The 20553-nt window shown below is 38.9% G+C and overlaps 1 protein-coding gene across 2 annotated transcripts in view; it reads left to right on the top strand.

Moving 5' to 3' along the window:
* The first annotated feature begins 16275 nt into the window (after positions 1-16275).
* Positions 16276-20553, top strand: part of CDK15 (cyclin dependent kinase 15) — a 79398-nt gene continuing 75120 nt past the window's right edge. For both annotated transcript variants that reach the window (XM_047085559.1, XM_047085558.1), the window contains exons 1-3: positions 16276-16398; positions 17109-17258; positions 17459-17553. In XM_047085559.1, the coding sequence (XP_046941515.1) occupies positions 16276-16398; positions 17109-17258; positions 17459-17553 (368 nt within the window). The remainder of the gene's footprint in view (positions 16399-17108; positions 17259-17458; positions 17554-20553) is intronic.

Here is a 20553-nt window from a genome sequence, read left to right as displayed (position 1 = left end):
AAATGTGTTGTCACATCACTGAGATGGGCAAGACTGGGGGGAGGGAACGTATGGGGAAATGGAGAGGAGGTACCATGTGTTCATATTTGAGCATGTTATAGTTTATATGGTTATTAGGCATCTGAATGGAGTTGCCAAGTAGGCAGTTGTATATAGGAGTCTTGTGTTAAAGGAGAAAGCAGGGCTTTGGAACTTGTTGATGGAAAAGTGAGGTAGTCTGAGGCTTGAGCCCTGGGACACTCCTCTATTTAATTTTTTTTAATGTTTATTTATTTTTGAGAGAGACAGAGACAGAGTGTGAGTGGGGGAAGGGCAGAGAGAAAGGGAGACAGAATCCAGAACAGGCTCCAGGCTCTGAGCTGTCAGCACAGAGCCCAACGCAGGGCTCGAACTCACAAACCATGAGATCATGACCTGAGCTGAAATCAGGCGCTTAACCTACTGAGCCACCCAGGCGCCCAGACACTCCTCTATTTAGAAATTGAAAAGATTGGGGGGGCGCCTGGGTGGCGCAGTCGGTTAAGCGTCCGACTTCAGCCAGGTCACGATCTCGCGGTCCGGGAGTTCGAGCCCCGCGTCAGGCTCTGGGCTGATGGCTCAGAGCCTGGAGCCTGTTTCCGATTCTGTGTCTCCCTCTCTCTCTGCCCCTCCCCCGTTCATGCTCTGTCTCTCTCTGTCCCAAAAATAAATAAACGTTGAAAAAAAAAATTAAAAAAAAAAAAAAAGAAATTGAAAAGATTGGGAGACTCTAGTTCAGAATCCTGCTGGGTTCTGAGTGGGAGAAATACTTGTGTTTGAGAAACAGAAAGAAGGCAAAAATATCTAGCAGAGTGTATGAGAGAGAAGAGTGGTAGCAAATGAGGTTGTAGTGATTATGTAGGGGTTGGTAGGCCAGGATATGATTTTGTTTTTATTCCAAATGTAAGGGAAATCATCGGAAGAAAGTTTTAAGTGGGGAAATCATCTGATCTGATTTATACTTTTGAAAAAGTTCATTCTGTATAGTGCTTTACGTGTACTTCCTACTTCATTACACAGAATATTGAAAAGAAGCTTACGTAACAATTGAGATTTAGTAATATTAATATTTTTAAGTTCATTCTGAATGAATATATTATAGGAGAGTATGAATAGAAACAGCGAGACTAAGTAGGAAGTATTGCATTAAGTCAGAGGAGAGATGATGATGCCTTGGACTAGGGCGATCACAGTACGAATTGAGAATTGGATAGATTTTTTTTTTTTAATTTTTTTTTTCAACGTTTATTTATTTTTGGGACAGAGAGAGACAGAGCATGAACGGGGGAGGGGCAGAGAGAGAGGGAGACACAGAATCGGAAACAGGCTCCAGGCTCTGAGCCATCAGCCCAGAGCCCGACGCGGGGCTCGAACTCACGGACCGCGAGATCGTGACCTGGCTGAAGTCGGACGCTTAACCGACTGTGCCACCCAGGCGCCCCTGGATAGATTTTTTTAAATTATGTATTTGCCTTTATTTGAACTAACACATTGCTACCAGATTACATCACTTTTTAGAGCTGAGAATTAGATAGATTTGAGATATCCTCTGGAAGCAGAATTGGCATAATTTAATGATGGATCTGACATGATATTCAATTCATATACTGCCTGAGTTTTTTTCTTGAACAACTGATTCATAGGAAATACATTTTCTGAACTAGAGAAGACTAATAAGAAGCATCTCAGCTTGGTTCAAGGGGTCTGTTTTTGGCATATGACTTTGGGATACCTTTTTGGCATCCAAGGGGAAATGTCAAATTGGCAGTTGGTCTTCTAGGGAGAAATCGGGGCTGGAGATAGAGATTTGAGAGTCCTTTGCACATAGGTGCCATTCAAAGCTGAAGGGATTAGATGAAATTATCTGGGAGGAAAGTGGAGATAAGGACTGTGCATGGGATTGCCCAAACTTGGAAGTTGATCAGAGGAGGAGGCAGGAAAGATAATTGCAGAGAAGTCCCCACAAAAGTAGGAAGAAAACTAGGAAAGTGCCCACGTCACAGAAATCAAAGAGGCTTTCAAGAAGTGACATAAATGGTGTTGAATGTTGCTAAACAGTAGAGATAAGGTCTAATAAGCCTTTGGATTTGATAAGATGGACTGCCTGGTGACTTGGCAAGAGCAAGTTCAGTGGAGCAGTAAATGCAGAGGTTTTATTGAGGGTGACTTAAAGAGAGAATAGGAGGTAAGAAAGTAAAGACATCACCTTCAAGAAGTTTTGCTGTGAACTGAGATATAAACTTGGGGCAGTAGCTGGAGGGGGTGTGGAGTGAAGATATAAAATAGGTACCCAAAGCCCAAGCATTAAAAACAACAACAATAAAGCACAAATAGTTGATATGAAGGCAAACCTAGATTTCCTATTGGAAAGAATGTGACCTTGCAAAGGAAAAAAAGTAGTTAATGTGAAGGTAAACCTAGATTTCCTATTGGAAAGAATGTGACCTTGCAAAGGAAAAAAAAAAAAAAGAAACACAAATAGTTGATGTGAAGGCAAACCTAGATTTCCTATTGGAAAGAATATGACCTTGCAAAGAAGAAAAATATTCAAACATGTCTTTCTATAGATTGTCATAGACTCAATACTGACAGCACACAATCTGAGTTGAATCTGTTTATAAATATAGGGTTTTTTTAGCATGACATATATTATACTAATTTGCAAACCTGTATGTCTCTCTTGTTAGATTCTAAGCTCCCAGATAGTGTTTTTCTCATTTTTAAATTCCCTAGAGAATAGCACAGCACCTTGCACTTTAGTAATTGTTCAATAAAATTGTTTATTGAGATCTAGCAATTTACCAATTTGTTGAAATGCAGTTCATTGTTATAGACATAAACCACCCTGACTGACATTGGTTCTGATTCATATCCTCTGATTGATTGGCCGCTGAGAGGAACTGAGGAGTGATTCTCCCACAATCCTATCCTTAGAAGTCACAGAAGACAAGGATCCTCCTGCACTCAAAGGGCAAAAGGATTGAAGGCAATGGTTTACCTGCCCTGGGGCAATCAGTGAGTTCTTGTATGAATGTGGGTGGGGGGGGGAGGCAGGGGTGATGAAGCCTCTGGGAAGTAATGCTATTTGGGCTAATTTTAATAATATTGCAATACAGTATATTTTATGCTATTTGCAAAATGCTTCATGCGTATTTTATTCTCAACCTGATTGGTATAATCATTCCTAAAATACAGATGAAGTAATTGGGGCCCTCTGACTTTCCAAGTTAATCAAACTACTCTAAGTGGGAGAGGGTCTCAAACTGAGGTCTAGATCTTCAAACTCCAAATCCTATCTTCCCCCTACTTCAGCTCCTACTGGATCAGTTGTAGAATAGAGAGTTCAGGACTAAGATAAAAAGTAGAGTTCAAAAAAAAGAGATGATAGAGGTTGACAGAAAAGAAGTAACAGGGTTAGTAAAGGCCAGGATCAGAAACTGAGAATGACATTCATGGGAGGGCAGTATACAAGGACATGCCTCAGAGTAGGGTCAAAATGAACAAGTAAACACTGGTTCTAGGCTCCCACCCTGTACATGTATGTGTATATGTGTGGGGGTGGGGCTGCATTCACACACATACATAAATGCTATTATTTAATTAACAGCCAATCTGAATGGAGTATAAGATATAGTTCATGCCCTCAAAGAAGATACTTAACTTGTTAGGAAAACAATCAAAACAATGATTAGAATGCACACCTGAGACGATCAGTGATCCAGGAGTTCAGCCTTGAGAGAGACTGGGGGTAGTGGTGGGAGAGGGATCACAGAAGCAAGGAAAGGTTCAGAGCAGAGCTGTAACCTCAGGTAGGACTTGAAGGAGGAACAGCTCCAGGGGAGGGAGGAACATATCAGATGAGAGCACGGGAAAGTTCAGTCACAACAGCAGGGAAGGTTTGTTGGACATTGAGGTGTGAATGCAGTGAAGAGTAAGTGGATGACTGGGGAACAGAGGTAAACAGGGCAGGATAGTCAGGTTGTGCGAAGCCAGGCTGAAGAATGTAGCCTTCATTCCATAGGTATGTAGGGGAACTTTGAGAAGTGATCAAAGAGGAATTTTTAAAATATAACACAGAAAAACCTTTTGGGCCTTCAAAGTAGAGTTTTAGTCTGTGTATCTTGTTTTACTTAACCATTAAAATAGAAGCCGAGTGTTTTACACTTTTTATTCTTACTGAATTAGATTAGGTTTCTCTCCTGATAAGAAGGGTAGTTAAAAATAACTTAGACCTTTGTTTTAAAAACAGATGCTGAGATTCTAAATGGCTGAAGGACAAGATAGGGGTACCCAACTCTCACTGACATCAGGGAGCACATTACCCTGTGGCTGAACTTCATGAAAGAGGGTAATGCCTCAAATGAGGAGCAAAGATCTGCTGATGACATTGTAATTTAGGGGAATTATTTAAATAGAAATGCTTCTGCTCATCTCATATTAGGAATAATTAGTGGATTGAATGACTAATCACCAGATGTAGGCAAGTACATGGCTAACATGTTATTTTTAGAATGGAAGCATATGGCTATATGAGAGTTGCTGAGACATATATTCATAAAGTCTATATTATGAGATGTAAATAACCATTAAAGCATATTTAAATATCTGTATCTATATCTGAGTTGTGTAATATGTCCCTAATAATGTTACACTTCTCTTATTCTTTCCTTGTCTCTGTTTTGTCGACAAAACCTGTTCTACTGACTTATCTTAGCATTCTGGATCTCAAGCTGGTCATGACACGTCACTTTTTTTTTTTTTTTTTTTTTTTTTTTTTGCTAAAAGTCAAAAGCAGTGGTTTGGGCTAAAGGCCCTCATTTTTGTGTGTGTGTTACAATGTATAACTTGTAAATTGTTATAAACATTTAAAGAAAACATTTAGGTCCCAACCTACAAAAAAGCAAATATTTATTTGCAAGTGAGTCGTTTGAAACTTAGAACACGTTTTCCCATAGAAACAGCGAGGTAAATCATAGTTTTGTTCCTGGACTAATCCACAATTTTTTTTTGATTTATGATATTGTTCAAATAATGTGCATTTGCAATGAAAAAATACAGCTGAAAGAAATAATTTTGTAATACTTTATAATTTTAAAAACAAGAAGGAAAACCCCTTGGTATTAAGCGGGTAATTTTTCATGACTGCTGGTACTTAGAAGCGGGTTTTAGGGATGGAGAGTTGGATGGAAGCTGTGGAGCTCTGGATCGCACAGGGGAACTGGAGGGCGAGCAGGAAGCAGCGTCCGCCCAGCCATACTGGACCTGGCGCGACAGCGGAAAACGTGCCTCCTTATATCTACACAGATCAATATATCCTGCCCTATTTTGAATCAATCGGGATAAAGTAATAAAATCCCTACAACTCGGCAAACATCTATATATAAAACCCGGCATTGCCAATCTGCACACTCCTGTCAACCTTCACCAACCGGCCCTGCTGGGGCAGTGGGACTGACAGCCACGCGACGGCGGGATTCTCGGGCTGATTGGGAAACTACTGTTCCCTTCGCACAGCGATGAGGGGTTGTAAAACACACAAGCAGCTTGTCTTCATTAAAAGGTCGATACTGTATTTTGTTGACCATGGGTTGGTTTTTTTTGCATTCATCTTTAATTTTTTTATTAAAAAATATTGCAATAAGATTCTTTATTATTTTGATTTGTCTTGATTACTGGGTTTTGTGGGGTTTTTTAATGCTCCTTGCTGCCTCATCCCAATCCAGGCACTGGTGGGAAGCAGTGAGGAAGGAAGACCTATAAACAGTGCCCCCATACATTATACTTTTCTGCCTTCCTTTCTCCTTCTCGTCCTTGTCCCTCCCTCCCTTCCGTTTCTTTTTTAAATTTTTTAAATCTGCTTTTCTTACTTTGGGCCTCCAGCTCCCGCAACTTTCTCTAGCTGTTACTGAAGGCTCTCCCATGGCCGGGAGCCCATGGCCGGGAGCCAACTGGCTCTTGGGGACTGGGAGCTGGGGAGGGCATAGTATTTCTGAGGGGCAGAGGCCTAATCTATTTTGACAGGTTTTAAAATACTTGTTTTTTGTTTTTTTTTTTTTTAATTTTTTCTCGACGTTTATTTATTTTTGGGACAGAGAGAGAGCATGAACGGGGGAGGGGCAGAGAGAGAGGGAGACACAGAATCGGAAGCAGGCTCCAGGCTCTGAGCCATCAGCCCAGAGCCTGACGCGGGGCTCGAACTCACGGACCGCGAGATCGTGACGTGGCTGAAGTCGGACGCTTAACCGACTGCGCCACCCAGGCGCCCCGTTTGTTTTTTGTTTTTTAATGTGGTTAAACCCTCTAAATTTCAGAGCCTTGAGACCAAGTCTGGTTTGCCCATGCCTACTAACTGCTAGTCTTATGTATATGATAAATGCAGTTGAAGGGGAAAAAACTGATTAAGTAATTGGACAAGGAGAAGAAAAAAGATTTTTTAAATACGATTATGTAAATGTGAGGCAGAGATTGCCTGAGGTGGGATCACTTTGGCTGTGAGTGGCAGAGTCCAAAGAAAATTGGCAGGAGTCATGTGTGGTGGGAGAAGAGATTTGGGATTTGGGATGGTCATTCCTTTGAAAAAGAAGTTGAGAGGGAGGAAAAGTTGAGTTGGCCAGTTCTGCATCCTGGCCACTGAGTGGTGCTGTGGGTACAGGCTGGCTGCTTTCAGGAATGGGGGACAGAGGGGTTCAGGCATCCTGGGAAAGAGATAGGGGAGGGTCAGCCACAGAATTTGCGGGGATCAGAAAGGACCTATAAAGGTCAAGTTTTTGTAAGTTGTGCTTATTTGTATTTAAGTACCTACAATATATGCATATTTTAAAGCAATAGTAACTTGCAGGAGACATTTCAAACAGTTCTAAAACTCTACTGCTTTTAGTACTGTGGAGTGTACTACATGTCAGCATGGACAGTTTCCCAGGCTAGACCACTGTACTCTGACAGAGCAAAAAACTTTAGGGCAATGTTAAGGAAGGTTATGGGAGCATCTTATAATGCATTCTACACAAATTAACAATGTCAAGTTGTACAAGGTACCATTATTCTTTAGTCACTACTTCTGTAGTGGACTAATTATTCTGACTCTGCATTGACTGTGAGGAGCTGCTAGAAAGACATTGGGTGGAGTTGAAGACAGCAGATGGAGTGTGCTCATCTCACCTCTACTTTCAGACATGTATGTTTCCTATCAGAGAAGAAGTTCTTTCATGTGGGTTAGGACATCATCCTGAATACCAAGAAGCAAAATTTCCTTTCACACACAAGGGACCAGTATGCTAAGTTGATGGATCCACTGCGTGGGAGGAAAAGAGTGTTCATAGCACTTTTGAGTGTTCATGGTGTGGAGACATGGTTAAGAGCATAGACCCTAGAGTTAATACTGGTGGGTTTAAAAAAATTTTTTTACATTTATTTATTTTTGAGAGAGAAAGAGGGCAGGGGCAGACAGAAAGTAGGGAAGGGCAGAGAGAGAAGGAGACAGAATCCGAAGCAGTCTCCAGGCTCTGAGCTGTCAACGCAGAGCCCGATGTGGGGTCCGAACTCACAAGCCATGAGATCATGACCCAAGCCGAAGTCAGACACTTAACCGACTGAACCACCCAGGCGCCCCAATACTGGTGGGTTTAAATTCCAATTCTAACACCTATACTCTGAGAAACTTTGGACAATCCCCAGTTTTCTCAACTAAACTTTGGGAAATAATTATCTACATCACAGAATTCATGAGATAATGTATCCTAAATGTTTGGTGAGAAAGGATAAAAAAAAAATGGTGCCTAAAGAAAGAAGGGAGGACCAGCACAGGCCTGGAGATTCTTTGGTATGATTGATTGTCTCCCTATTTTCAAATTGTATCAAGGAGGAAAATGGTCAAACAGGTTAAAAGTATGGATTTTGGAGCTGCTCTGCCTTGGTTCAAAACCTGGTTCCACCACTTCTTGCTTGTGTGGCCATGGGCAAATTATTTAATAGTTCTGACCACAGAATTGTTATGAGTAAATACAAGTCAACTACCCATGTGTTTGCATTATTATTATTGTCACTTTTTCCCTACCTATAGCTGGAGGACTTGGACTAAACATGTGAGAAGATGCCTTGCTATAGACCTGATTATGCTATATTTACAAATCTATTTTTTCTAAAAACATTAAATTGCTCTTTTTAAAAAATCATACTGCTATATTGAAGGTGGAAAGTTAAATACAGAATCAGTGTCCCCATTTCAGTGGGCACCATACATCAGTTTAAGTCATTTCTGGGATTTTTTTTAATGCATTCAAACTCAAGAAATTAAAACAAATAAACAATCATACAAATGCAAAGAACAACAGAGAGAAAACATCTGGTCTGTAGAAACAGATTTCCCAAGGATTCCTACAATTTTAAATAATTGGTCCTTTTTAGGTATGGTGTTCAGTATAATTGCATTGTTTCACAAGCTAAGTCATTCTGTCACAAGAACACCTCACAATTAGATTTCTTTACCTGTCAGTGAAATGTCTTTTTTAACTGTCATTGCTTTCCAGTAGTTTTAGAATGTGGTTCTACACATATGGAATCACTCAGCATTCTTGAGTGTTCCATCTGTAGTTAACAGTTTTGATTCACAACAGATAAACTGCTCTTTCAGAAGCCAATGCCACAATTTGCAGAGAGCCTCAATGAGAGGCAGGAATCTAATATCAGAGCCAGTAGCACAGAATTTAAGCTAGAAAACTGGTAATTGGGGCATTTGGCAATTCGAGCAGAAATTTCCAGGGCTCCAGAAATTGTCTTCTAAATCAATAAGAACTTGTGCGATTTGGAAATGTGGTCATTGTGCTCCACATACTTTCTCAATTACTCATCAGTTTTGAACGTTATTCTTTCTTGAAGGCAGTGAAAAAAGATGACACTGGAATTTATGCCATCAACTTCATTGTAGAAACTAAGTACAAGTAAACAAATAGCACACCGAATATGCAATAGTAATATGCTGTAAATAAAGACCATAGCTACATTTAAAGGAACAAAGGAGACTCAGATCCCATATGCTTGCAGTTCTGCTTATTGTCAGAAGACAGCACTCTCAGCATGTAAAAGTTTCAAGTTAAACTACTCCAGGAAGAAGGAAGACATGTGATTTAAGAATCCTACATTATAGCTTTTATTTGGACCAAAGATGATGTCATGTTCCTCCTGATTCATGAACTAGAGTCACTTACCTATTACTGGTTCATCCTGAGTATAATAACTAATTTAAATTTAGGCCAAAAAATTAACGAGAAATGCAACCAAACTGAGATTTTTGTGCTCTTTGTACAAATACTGTTATCAGAGGGAAGTGGATGGGAGATAGGATAGATGGGTGATAGGTATTAGGAGGCACTTGTGATGAGCACTGGGCATTGTATGTAAGTGATGAGTCACTGAATGCTACTTCTTTTGTTTGTTTTTTGTTTTTTGTTTTTTGTTTTTTTAATGCTACTTCTGAGACCAATATTGCACTGTATGTTAATTAACTAAAATTTAAATAAGAACAAAACAAAACAAAAATACTATTATCAGTGTACCATCATGAAATAAAATTTGGGAAATTTGGTAGTTTGGGGAGCTTAAAATTTTTTTACTACTGCTAGTTGAGTAACCTTGAGAAAGCTCCTTAAACTCTTTAAGACTGTTCCTTCATGATCAAGTGGGGATAATAGTGGTATCTACTCATTGTCATGAAGTTGGAAGGATCAGCTTGGAGTCTGGCACAGAACAAGCACTGATGTGGTTGCTGTTGCTACTATTATTATTATTATTTCTGTATTTTTATCTAAAGCCTCTTCTGCTTTGTTGACATTAGGAAGGAATATAAGCAAATAAGTAACCAAAATGTATAGATTTCATGTGAATATGCTTTTTAAAATAGTCTTCTTTTTCTACTTTCTTTTTAGAAAATTCTTAAGCACACACACAAAAATGAAGTTCCATATATCCATCACTTAGCTTAACAACTATCAATATTTTACCAAATTTTTTTATCTCCATCATTATTTTTCTGTAATATTTTAGAGCAAGGAAATTATGTCATTCTACCCATAAAGTAGAATCTCTTAATGAGTAGGCCTCCCTTAATGTAGGATTGTTTTAAAACATATTCACCATGCAAAATTGAAAATAAGTTCTTAAGATTATCTGATACCATATTTAAATTTCCATATTTATTTCAGAAATGCTGTTCTACAGTGGTTACCAGGGGCTGGGGGTGGAGGCAATGGGGAAATGTCTGTCAAAGGCTGCAAAGTTTTAGGGGTGCCTGGGTGGCTCAGGCAGTTAAGTGTCCGACTCTGTTTCAGCTCAGGTCATGATCTCATGGTTCATGGGATGGGGCCCCATGTAGGGCTCTGGGCTGGCAGCATGGAGCCTGATTGGGATTCTCTCTCTCCCTCTCTTTGTGCCCTCTCCCCCACTTGTGCTCTCTCTCTCAAAAATAAATAAATAAACATTAAAAAAACACAAAGGCTGCAAAGTTTCAGATATGCAGGATGAATAAGTTCAGGAGATCTAATGTATAGCAGAGTGATTACAGTTAACAATGCTGTACTGTGCACTTGAAATTTGCTAGGAGAATAGTTTTGTTTGTTTGTTTGTTTGTTTGTTTGTTTTTTCCAGAGAGATTTTAATTGTTCTTACCAAAAAAAGAAAAAAAAGTTAACTATGTGAGGTGAGAGAGATGTCAATTAGCTCATTGTGGTAAATATTTCACAATGTATACATATATCAAAATGTCATCTTGTACACCTTAAATATATGCAATTTTTACCTGTCAAGTATACCTCAATAAAGCTGGGGAAAAAAGAAATGTCATTTTACAATTTATTTGTTCAAATCAGGATCCAAACAAGGTCTACATATTATGTTTGTTGTGTCTTTCAAAACTTTATAATTCACTTTTTTTTATGCCATTAATTGCTAGAGAATCAAGTTATTTGTCCTTTCTGATTTGGCTGTTTGCTTCATTGTGGTGTTAACTTCTCTGTCCTCTATATTTCTTGTAACTTGTTTTTAGATCTTAGACAATTGATTAGATTCCAAATCTTTTCTTTTCTTTTTTTTTTTTTCAAGTTTATTTATTTTGAGAGACAGAGCTCAAGAAGGGGAGGAGCAGAGAGACAGGGAGAGAGAGAATCACAAGCAAGCTTTACATTGTCAGCACACAGCCTGATTCAGGGCTCAAACTCATGAACCGTGAGATCATGACCTGAACCGAAGTCGGATGCTTAACTGACTGAGCTACCCAGGTGCCTCTAAATTTTTTTTCTTTAGCCAAAAATATATCACAGGTGATGCTGTATACTTCCTGGCTCATAGTGGCTGGGTATCCCAAATTTCCCTAAGATGGGTCAGTAGACTCAGATGTTGTAAGCCTGACCCTTCATTGCAAAGTTCCTTATCAATCTTTTACCTAATGATTTTAGTCTTCATTGATGATTGTTGCTTAGCTCTATGATTGTATAATAGGGAATTTTCTACTTCTAACATTACTTCTTCATTAGCTGGAATTCGTATATAAGGAAGAATTTCCCCCTCATTAATTACCTGATAACACTGGGAAAACAATTTCTATATAAAAGACAAAATAAACTTGATCCCCCCCCTTATTTATCAACATTCAGTCATGAATTGGTGCACTAGAAACCTCTAAGTGACAATTTTATTTAGATAAATGTATGGATTTTATGTATTTCATGTGTTTCAATCCATTGCAGTCATTGTTCTTTTTGATACTCACATTGTCCCATCTTAAGCCAAATGGGAGTCCCTTCAAGTTGGCTACTACATCCTTTTAAGATGACTTCCATTGACATAAGATGAGCCTGGGACATCTTTCTTTTTTAAAAAGTTTTTATTTAAATTCCAGTTAGTTAACATGCAGTGTAATGTTAGTTTCAGGTGTACAATATAGTGGTTCAACACTTCCATACATCACCCAGTGCTCATCACAAGTGCACTTCTTAATCCCCATCACCCATTTAACTCAAGCCCCCATCCACCTCCCTTCTGCTAACAATCAGTTCTGGGACATCTTTCTTGATAACTTCTTAGCTTTCATGTTCTTGGTAGTCAGCCACCATTTCTCCATGGATGTTTGATTCTTTTTAATTGAAAATGGTATTTAGAGACCACAAACGGAGTACTAGGTTGTTCATTACTATTGAGTCAACATTGTTTCTAGGTCTTTTGGCTGACAGAATTTTGTTTTTAAAGAAAAAAAATTTATAAGTTCATATGGATATTTCCAAATAAAATTTAAGATAACATGATTTGGGGGCACCTGGCTGGCTCATTCAGTAGAGCATGTGACTCTTGATCTCAGGGTTATGAGTTTGAGCCCCATATTGCGTGTAGAGATTGCTTAAAAAGATAAAGATAACATAATTTTTATTTGGTTTGTTTGATTTGATATTTATGTCTATTTTTTCTTATGCTGAAAAGTTTAGTTCTGATGACATTGTCATAATTATGTATTTGTTTAATCCTAAAATACACCAATAACAGTTTCAAATAATAGCAATATTGCTAATGTTAGTAAAATTACTGACTACAATGTATTTCTCCTCATGTCTTTGCCACACAAAAACACAAAAGCATTTTGTTTTTTCCACCTAACAATGTATTTTGATGATCATAGCCTATCATTACATAGAAGTCTCTCCTTTTTATAGCTGCATATTGCCCCATTGTATGAATGTTTATTTTTAATGTTTCTGACAAACTTCACATTATTCCTCCTCTTACTGTCTGTTGAATACTTGTGATAATCTACATATTCTAGAAAGGTTATAATTAAACCATAATTCCTAATAATTGGGCTAAATTTAGACAGAATGCAAATATTGGAAAAAGTGTAAATTTTCAGCTAAACATAGTAGAGTAGTTTGAATACCCAATGACTGAGAAAGGAAAAAGGACTCCAAAAACATAGGGAGGGAGAATCTAGCCTGAAATTGTATATAACTTGTGATTTTACTGCTTGTTAAAAAATGGCTACTATTTGTCTTAATACAGATTCCCTGAAAACAGCCTGAAGCAAAAGCTTACATGCTAACACTTAATAATTTTGAGGAGGAGAAGTCATGTGCAATCCCGGGGAAATAGAAGGGAGGAGAAAGGGAATCAAAGCAGAGAAGGAGGGAAAGCAAGCAGGTGCAGGGAGTGTGTTTCTGAGCTGGCCTCACCTCCTTAACAGACATTGTGGGTATCATAATGGCAGTGCACTCCGCGGGACTTCCTCATGTCTCGATTGTGTCACCTGACCCTGACAGGCTATGGCCAGGCATGGGAGTCTCTCTTGTCAGTCAGCTTCATGTGTGGGGGCTCTTTGGTCTGTGACAGAGGGAGGTAGAAGTAACAGTGGCCATGCTTTGAGACAACATAGTGGGCTTCTCAAGCCATGAAACTGACCAGGCTGCTGAGGTAGGTCCGGCCAACCTGGAGTGGTGTGAGCACTGGGTCCAATTCACAGTTCAAAATGAAGTCATCTAAATCTTCTGTCCTTACTCAGAAATATTTGATAATAAAAATTGTTTTGGACATAGATCTAGCAAACATCTTTTTTTTTTAAATTTTTTAATGTTTATTTATTTTTGACAGAGAGAGAGAGAGAGACAGAGAGAGAGAAAGAAAGACAGCATGAGTGGGGGATGGGCAGAGAAGGAGGGAGACACAGAATGTGAAGCAGGCTCCAGGCTCTGAGCCATCAGCCCAGAGCCCGACGCAGGGCTCGAACTCAGGGACGGTGAGATTGTGACCTGAGCTGAAGTCGGATGCTTAACCGACTGAGCCACCCAGGCGCCCCCAAATTATGATAAATTCTAACAGAATTAAGTATTCTGAGAAATTAACTTCTTTCACTTTCTGTTGATTGTTGGTCAAAGGTTTATTTGGTCTTTAACCAAATAAAAATTTTTGAGGTATTAGTTTAACTGGTCTTTTTTTTTTTTTTTTTTTTACTAAATGTCTCTAATTTGAGTGAATCTTTAAACTGGCCTATTTTGGGCAGAAAACATGAATAGACACTTCTCTAAAGAAGACATCCGGGGGCGCCTGGGTGGCGCAGTCGGTTAAGCGTCTGACTTCAGCCAGGTCACGATCTCGCGGTCCATGAGTTCGAGCCCCGCGTCGGGCTCTGGGCTGATGGCTCAGAGCCTGGAGCCTGTTTCCGATTCTGTGTCTCCCTCTCTCTCTGCCCCTCCCCCGTTCATGCTCTGTCTCTCTCTGTCCCAAAAATAAATAAACGTTGAAAAAAAAATTAAAAAAAAAAAAAAAAAAAGAAGACATCCGGATGGCCAACAGGCACATGAAAAGATGTTCAGCGTCGCTCCTTATCAGGGAAATACAAATCAAAACCACACTCAGATATCACCTCACGCCAGTCAGAGTGGCCAAAATGAACAAATCAGGAGACTATAGATGCTGGAGAGGATGTGGAGAAACGGGAACCCTCTTGCACTGTTGGTGGGAATGCAAATTGGTGCAGCCGCTCTGGAAAGCAGTGTGGAGGTTCCTCAGAAAATTAAAAATAGACCTACCCTATGACCCAGCAATAGCACTGCTAGGAATTTACCCAAGGGATACAGGAGTACTGATGCATAGGGGCACTTGTACCCCAATGTTCATAGCAGCACTCTCAACAATAGCCAAATTATGGAAAGAGCCTAAATGTCCATCAACTGATGAATGGATAAAGAAATTGTGGTTTATATACACAATGGAATACTACGTGGCAATGAGAAAAAATGAAATATGGCCTTTTGTAGCAACGTGGATGGAACTGGAGAGTGTAATGCTAAGTGAAATAAGCCATACAGAGAAAGACAGATACCATATGGTTTCACTCTTATGTGAATCCTGAGAAACTCAATAGGAACCCATGGGGGAGGGGAAGGAAAAAAAAAAAAAAGACGTTAGAGTGGGAGAGAGCCAAAGCATAAGAGACTGTTAAAAACTGAGAACAAACTGAGGGTTGATGGGGGGTGGGAGGGAGGGGAGGGTGGGTGATGGGTATTGAGGAGGGCACCTTTTGGGATGAGCACTGGGTGTTGTATGGAAACCAATTTGTCAATAAATTTCATATAAAAAAATAAATAAATAAACTGGCCTATTTTACATCTCTTCTCTTATGGAAATTTTGAAATAAAACTTCAAATTTCATAATTCATAATGAAATGTTCATATTCAATTAAATATGTTCATAATGTTCATAATTAAATTCTCTGAAACTTTCTTTTAACTGTTGAGGTTCAGGTATCAAATATATATAAATATTGCTGTGGTAATAGACATGACTCATTTTTCACCCCTTAATGATACTGATTGTACGTGTGTGTGTGCGTGTGTGTATCCTACATTCTGTCTCATTCTGATTAGTACATTATAGTGGCAATAACATTAGGAGTCTATGAGAGAAAAAGTTCTGTTCAAACACTACAAAGTTAACTCAAGCTATTTCCTTGACATGTCATGCTATTAATATGGTAAACATTAATTACATTTATGTGGCAGGAAGCGGTAGGGGAAGGAGTGGGAAGAAGAGAGAAAGAGAAGGAGATATTTTATGCAAACTCCTCTCTCCCCACCATTGGATAATATCACTATCTGTATAGTAAAAACAACACAGGTGCTTACTAGATCATTTTTGAATCAGTGAATGGATGACTACCGCTCTGGAGCTATTAAATATTATATACTATTGCTTGGAGGCAAAGAGACAGAGAACTATTTTCTTGTTCTATGATTCTGTGGTTTCTTTCACTACTAAAAGCTGGCTAGGTTGCAAATTTATTTTAAAGTCTGGGAAGCAAAACGCTTTCAGATGAAAGGCAGGGAGAAAATACTCCTCAACATGTCCACTTTAGCACCAGGGAAGCCTAATCAATATCATTATCATTTACATGGATAAGCAATGTAAATTCATAAAAGCTATGTATACTAACAGCACTAACTTATGCCTGGAATAAAAACTTTGTGCCAAGATTGATTCTATGCAATATTAGATGTCCTGTTTTCGGTTGTGCACGTAAGAATGCAGGCAGCCACCTTTTCGATGTAGTTTCTTGCGCTGATAAGGAAAACTGCTGAAGTCATGAGGCTGCTCCGCTCAGAGCCCTCATGTGAGTCATATGAAAGCTCCAGCATTGCTGACCTCTGGCAAAAAGGGAGCGAACGAGGACAGGAGAAGCAGAGGGGAAGAGGTTCAAGTGCGCGTTTTCTCCTTGAACCTAGAAGATTATGGGTCAAGAGCTGTGTACAAAGACTCTCCAGCCTGGATGCAGCTGCCATCGCTGTTGGGAGGGAGGCGATGCACACAGCTGTCAGAGGACTGCGCCTGTGCCGGCGGAGGCTGCGATCGAGGTATTTGTAACGCGGCAGGAGCATCTTCCTCGTTGATAAACTAGAGAGCTCAGAGACTCCCTTTCTGGAGCAGGGTCTGATTTCTCTGCGGTGGGTCAAAAACAATAAAAAGAAAATTCTATTAAAGTCACTGAGAATTTATGGCTGTTGCTATCAAGTTTGGGGATGTTCTTGTAAAGCAAAAGGGAAAAATAATCCTATGCTTTGGGCTACACGAAATTCAGTGACTTGAAGTTGAGAAAGTAGTTATTCTCTTGGAATATCTGAAGTACTAAGTTACACAGCTGAGCCCCAGAAAGCAAGCTGCAGTATTGGTATGCTATGGATTCAAAATCACAATGATTAGCTTATGATTATTAGCAATGACATACTAGAAAATTATTCCCCAAAAGAGATAAATTAAAAGAACATGAAAAGACTGAACCAAACAGAGAAAAATTGGAAACCATCCATCAGAGAGATTTAGGTTAATCTAAGTGTTAAAGAAATATTTTTAAGTGAAGAAACAATGTAGAGTTTTAGCAGGTGATATCATTATGGTCTTTTTTAAGGATCTGACTTTCGGGAAAGGATTTGCTTTTTGGGGTGTAGGAGGCTTAGAAAACATCTGAAGAGTAACAATCAGATAAGTGGAGAAAAAAATGCTTTATGCCAGCCACTGAGTCTTGACTTTGCATACATTTTATTCCTGTACTGTCTTTTTTCTCTAGCTAACAGACCTAAAAGAAGCATCATGTTCCATGACTTCATTTCACCCCAGGGGACTTCAGGCGGTCCGTGCCCGGAAGTACAAGAGTAAAAGGCCACGGAGTAACAGTGATTCTTTTCAGAAAGAGGATCTGAGGCAGGGTTTTCAGTGGGTGAGTGAACAGCTGATGTTGAAGTAGAATGATTTAATACATGCTTGTCTAGGAGGCTGGCCTTTACTTCTAGGGCAGGTACTGAGAGGGCCCCAAGTATACTTGGGCAATGCTAATTTCTCTGGGAAAAATGTCAACCCTGAAATATGTGTTCTTTCTTTCCTTCCCACCTCTCTCCCCTCCCCATTCCCCTTAAGCAGAGGAAGAACCTCCCTTTTGGGGCAGCCTCATCTTACTTGAACTTGGAGAAACTGGGTGAAGGTTCTTATGCCACAGTTTACAAGGGGATTAGCAGGTGAGTAACTCATAGCTGGGAGAGACTCTAGAGATGAGGATCCCACCCCTCTGATTTGAAATTATAGAGCCAGGTAACACATGACAGAAGTTCAGGACCAGTGTAAGACACCATAGTCAACAGGGAGAGACATGATGATTTAAATAGTCTGGCAAGGAAAACAAACTTCTCTTGCCCTAATTAAAATCAGTTCACTAAGACGTTTATCAACTTTTCTCTCTTTTATTCAATTTAAAGTAGAATTTTTCTACTGCTGACCCAAAGAACAATTACTGCTCTTCACAAGTGCAGCTGGTAAGGTGTCTCTAAAGGGTTTTTCACGTCTCTCCCTAAAATACGAAGACAGAGTTTGCAACGTTGAATTTGTTCCTTCATTCTTCCTCTTACCTTCATAGAAGAAGCTGCACTTGGTTTCTACAAAGCATGATACATGCAAATAAATATTAGTATTTGGGTTTGTATACTTGTAAAATATATAAAATGGTTGGAGAAAAAAAATAATGCTAATCCAGAAGCCAAGTGCCCATTTTGGCTAATGAAGTTTATTGAACATATGTGAAAGATCCATGAACTTCATTGGTTTTTAGCCAAGATGAGAAAGTCAGAAGGTCTGCTTTCTTTAATTTATGTTCCAATGGAGAAAATAATAGCTCAATAGTGGTTAAATGTTAATTTTAAAAATGTAATATAAATATTGTAAGACTAGTTATTATTTATCCCAGTAATCACAGTATTAGTTTTTAATGTTAAAACAGGATTTTAGGCAAAAATCATTTTATATACATTATTTAATACAATTCCATAGACTATCTTAGGAACTAAGAATATAAAATGTTTCCTTCAAGGGAGTCAACTGAGTAATAGTTTCAAAAATACATCAGAGGGGCACCTAATTGGCTCAGTTGGTTAAACGTCCAACTCTTGATTTCAGCTCAGGTCATGATCTTGCAGTTTGTGAGATCGAGCCCTGCATTGGGCTCTGAGCTGACAGCATGGAGCCTGCTTGGGATTCTCTCTCTCCCTCTCTCTCTACCTCTCCCTGGCTCACTCTCTCTCTGTCTCAAAATAAATAAACTTAAAAAAATACATTAGAAATACTCGTTTAAGTGCATAGAGATATACATACAAGTACATTCATTGCAGCAAGATTTATAATAGAAAAAGTAAAAAAAAATCAGAGTAAAAACCTGGTCACAAATGCCCATTCATGGAGTACTAGCTAAATAATCACGATGCAGTGAAGTGGTGTGCAGTCATCTAAAGTATGAAGGAGATGTACCGATACAAGGAGATGTCCGATATTTTAAAAAACAAAAGCAAGTTACAGAACAATATGTATCCTATATTCTCATTTAGAAAAAAAGTACTCAGGTGTACTATGCGTGTATAAATTTATGTGTGCATCGAGGAGTCTGGAAAAATGCATAAGAGATTGTGAAATGTAGTTACTTCTAGTGGCTAAAACTGTGGTGGGCAAAGAAAGATTACTCGGACTTTTCAGTTTATTCCTTACCGCAAAGACATTACATTTATAATTTTAAAATAAGTAAAAAAATACCACAGAGATGGATGCCAAATAAATTCAACACCAATTACTACTTTTTAAAACTCTGAACAAGATAGGAATAGCATGATAATTCCTCATTATGATGTAGAGTATTTCAAATCAACAATCCACATACCTTCTTTCTTAAATACTAGAGACACCTCCATTGATTTAGAGATAGGACAAGAATTCTCATTATCCTTCACTGTTAAAGATTATAGCAAATATTCTAGCCAATGCAATGACCAAAGAAAACCCCTGACTATCATTTTTGTGGACTACAGAATTGTCTACCTAAAAAACCCAAGGCAATAATCTAAGGAACCAGTAGCAGCAGTATGACAGAATAAGGTGATCAGTTACAAAATCAAAATACACTTATCAAAAGTTGTCTTGTGTATTAACAATAACCAGTTACTAGAAAGTTCAGTAAGGGAAGTTACTCTCACAACATCAACAACAAAAATCATTACTGTGAAAAAATGGGCGAGGGTAACTGAGAGACATAAAGACTTGAGAAAGAGTCAGACAGGCACTCATTCATTCTACTAATATTTATTAAACACCTACTGTGTGCCAGACACTCTTTTAGACAATAAAGATTCATTGGAGAACAAAGGTGACAAAATTCTCTGCTCGTATGGAGTGTACATACTAGTCACGGTAAGATAGGCAATAAACAAATTAATGAAAGACCGAGTTTATCGAAGAGTGAAAAGTGCTTTGGAAAAGAATAAAACAGTGGAGAGGGATGGGGAGCCCCAGAGTAGGGTGGTGGATGACTATTCTAAATAGAGAGATGAGAAGGGAACACTTGAACACAGACTCTGACAAAGGTGAGGCAGGAGCCATGTGTATGTATAGTGGAAGACAGCCTCATGCAGAGGGAACAGCAAGCAACAAGTCCCTGAGGCAGGAGTAAGCCAGGTATTGGAGGGGAGAGTGGAAAGACACGTGGACAGGGAAGAGCTGCAGTTGCAGTAGATCGGGTGTATAAGGTATTATGGATTATTCCAGAGATTATTGAAGTACAGAATATTTGAATTAGAAAATCTAATAGTGCAAAGATGTCAGTGATTCTTTAATTTCAAGTTTTAATATATGTTATTTTTTAAAGTTTATTTATTTATTTTGAGGAACAGAGAGAGAGAGAGAGAGAGTGCACACAAGCACGGGAAGCAGGGGAGGGGCAGAGGAAGGGAGGGAGAGAAAATTCCAAGCAGGCTCCATACTGTCAGCATAGAGCCCAAGGCAGGGGCTCCCCCCACGAACCTGAGCCAGCTAGAACCTGGCTCTATCTCATGACCTGAGCCAAAATCAAGAGACAGATACTCAACTGACTGATCCACCCAGGCACCCATCAAGTTTTAATATATTCTAAATATGTTCAAAACCCACAATAATTAAAATAGTATAGTATAAGAAAAGGCAGATCAAAGAAATATGATTTTTTT

This window comes from Lynx rufus, unplaced genomic scaffold, assembly GCF_022079265.1.
Source record: "Lynx rufus isolate CCGP_SWC_20201006 ecotype Redwood Valley unplaced genomic scaffold, mLynRuf1.p SCAF_2, whole genome shotgun sequence".
NCBI classification, from domain to species: Eukaryota; Metazoa; Chordata; class Mammalia; order Carnivora; family Felidae; genus Lynx; species Lynx rufus.
Note: the sequence above shows the minus strand (reverse complement) of the source record. Positions and strands in the feature narration are given on the sequence as shown.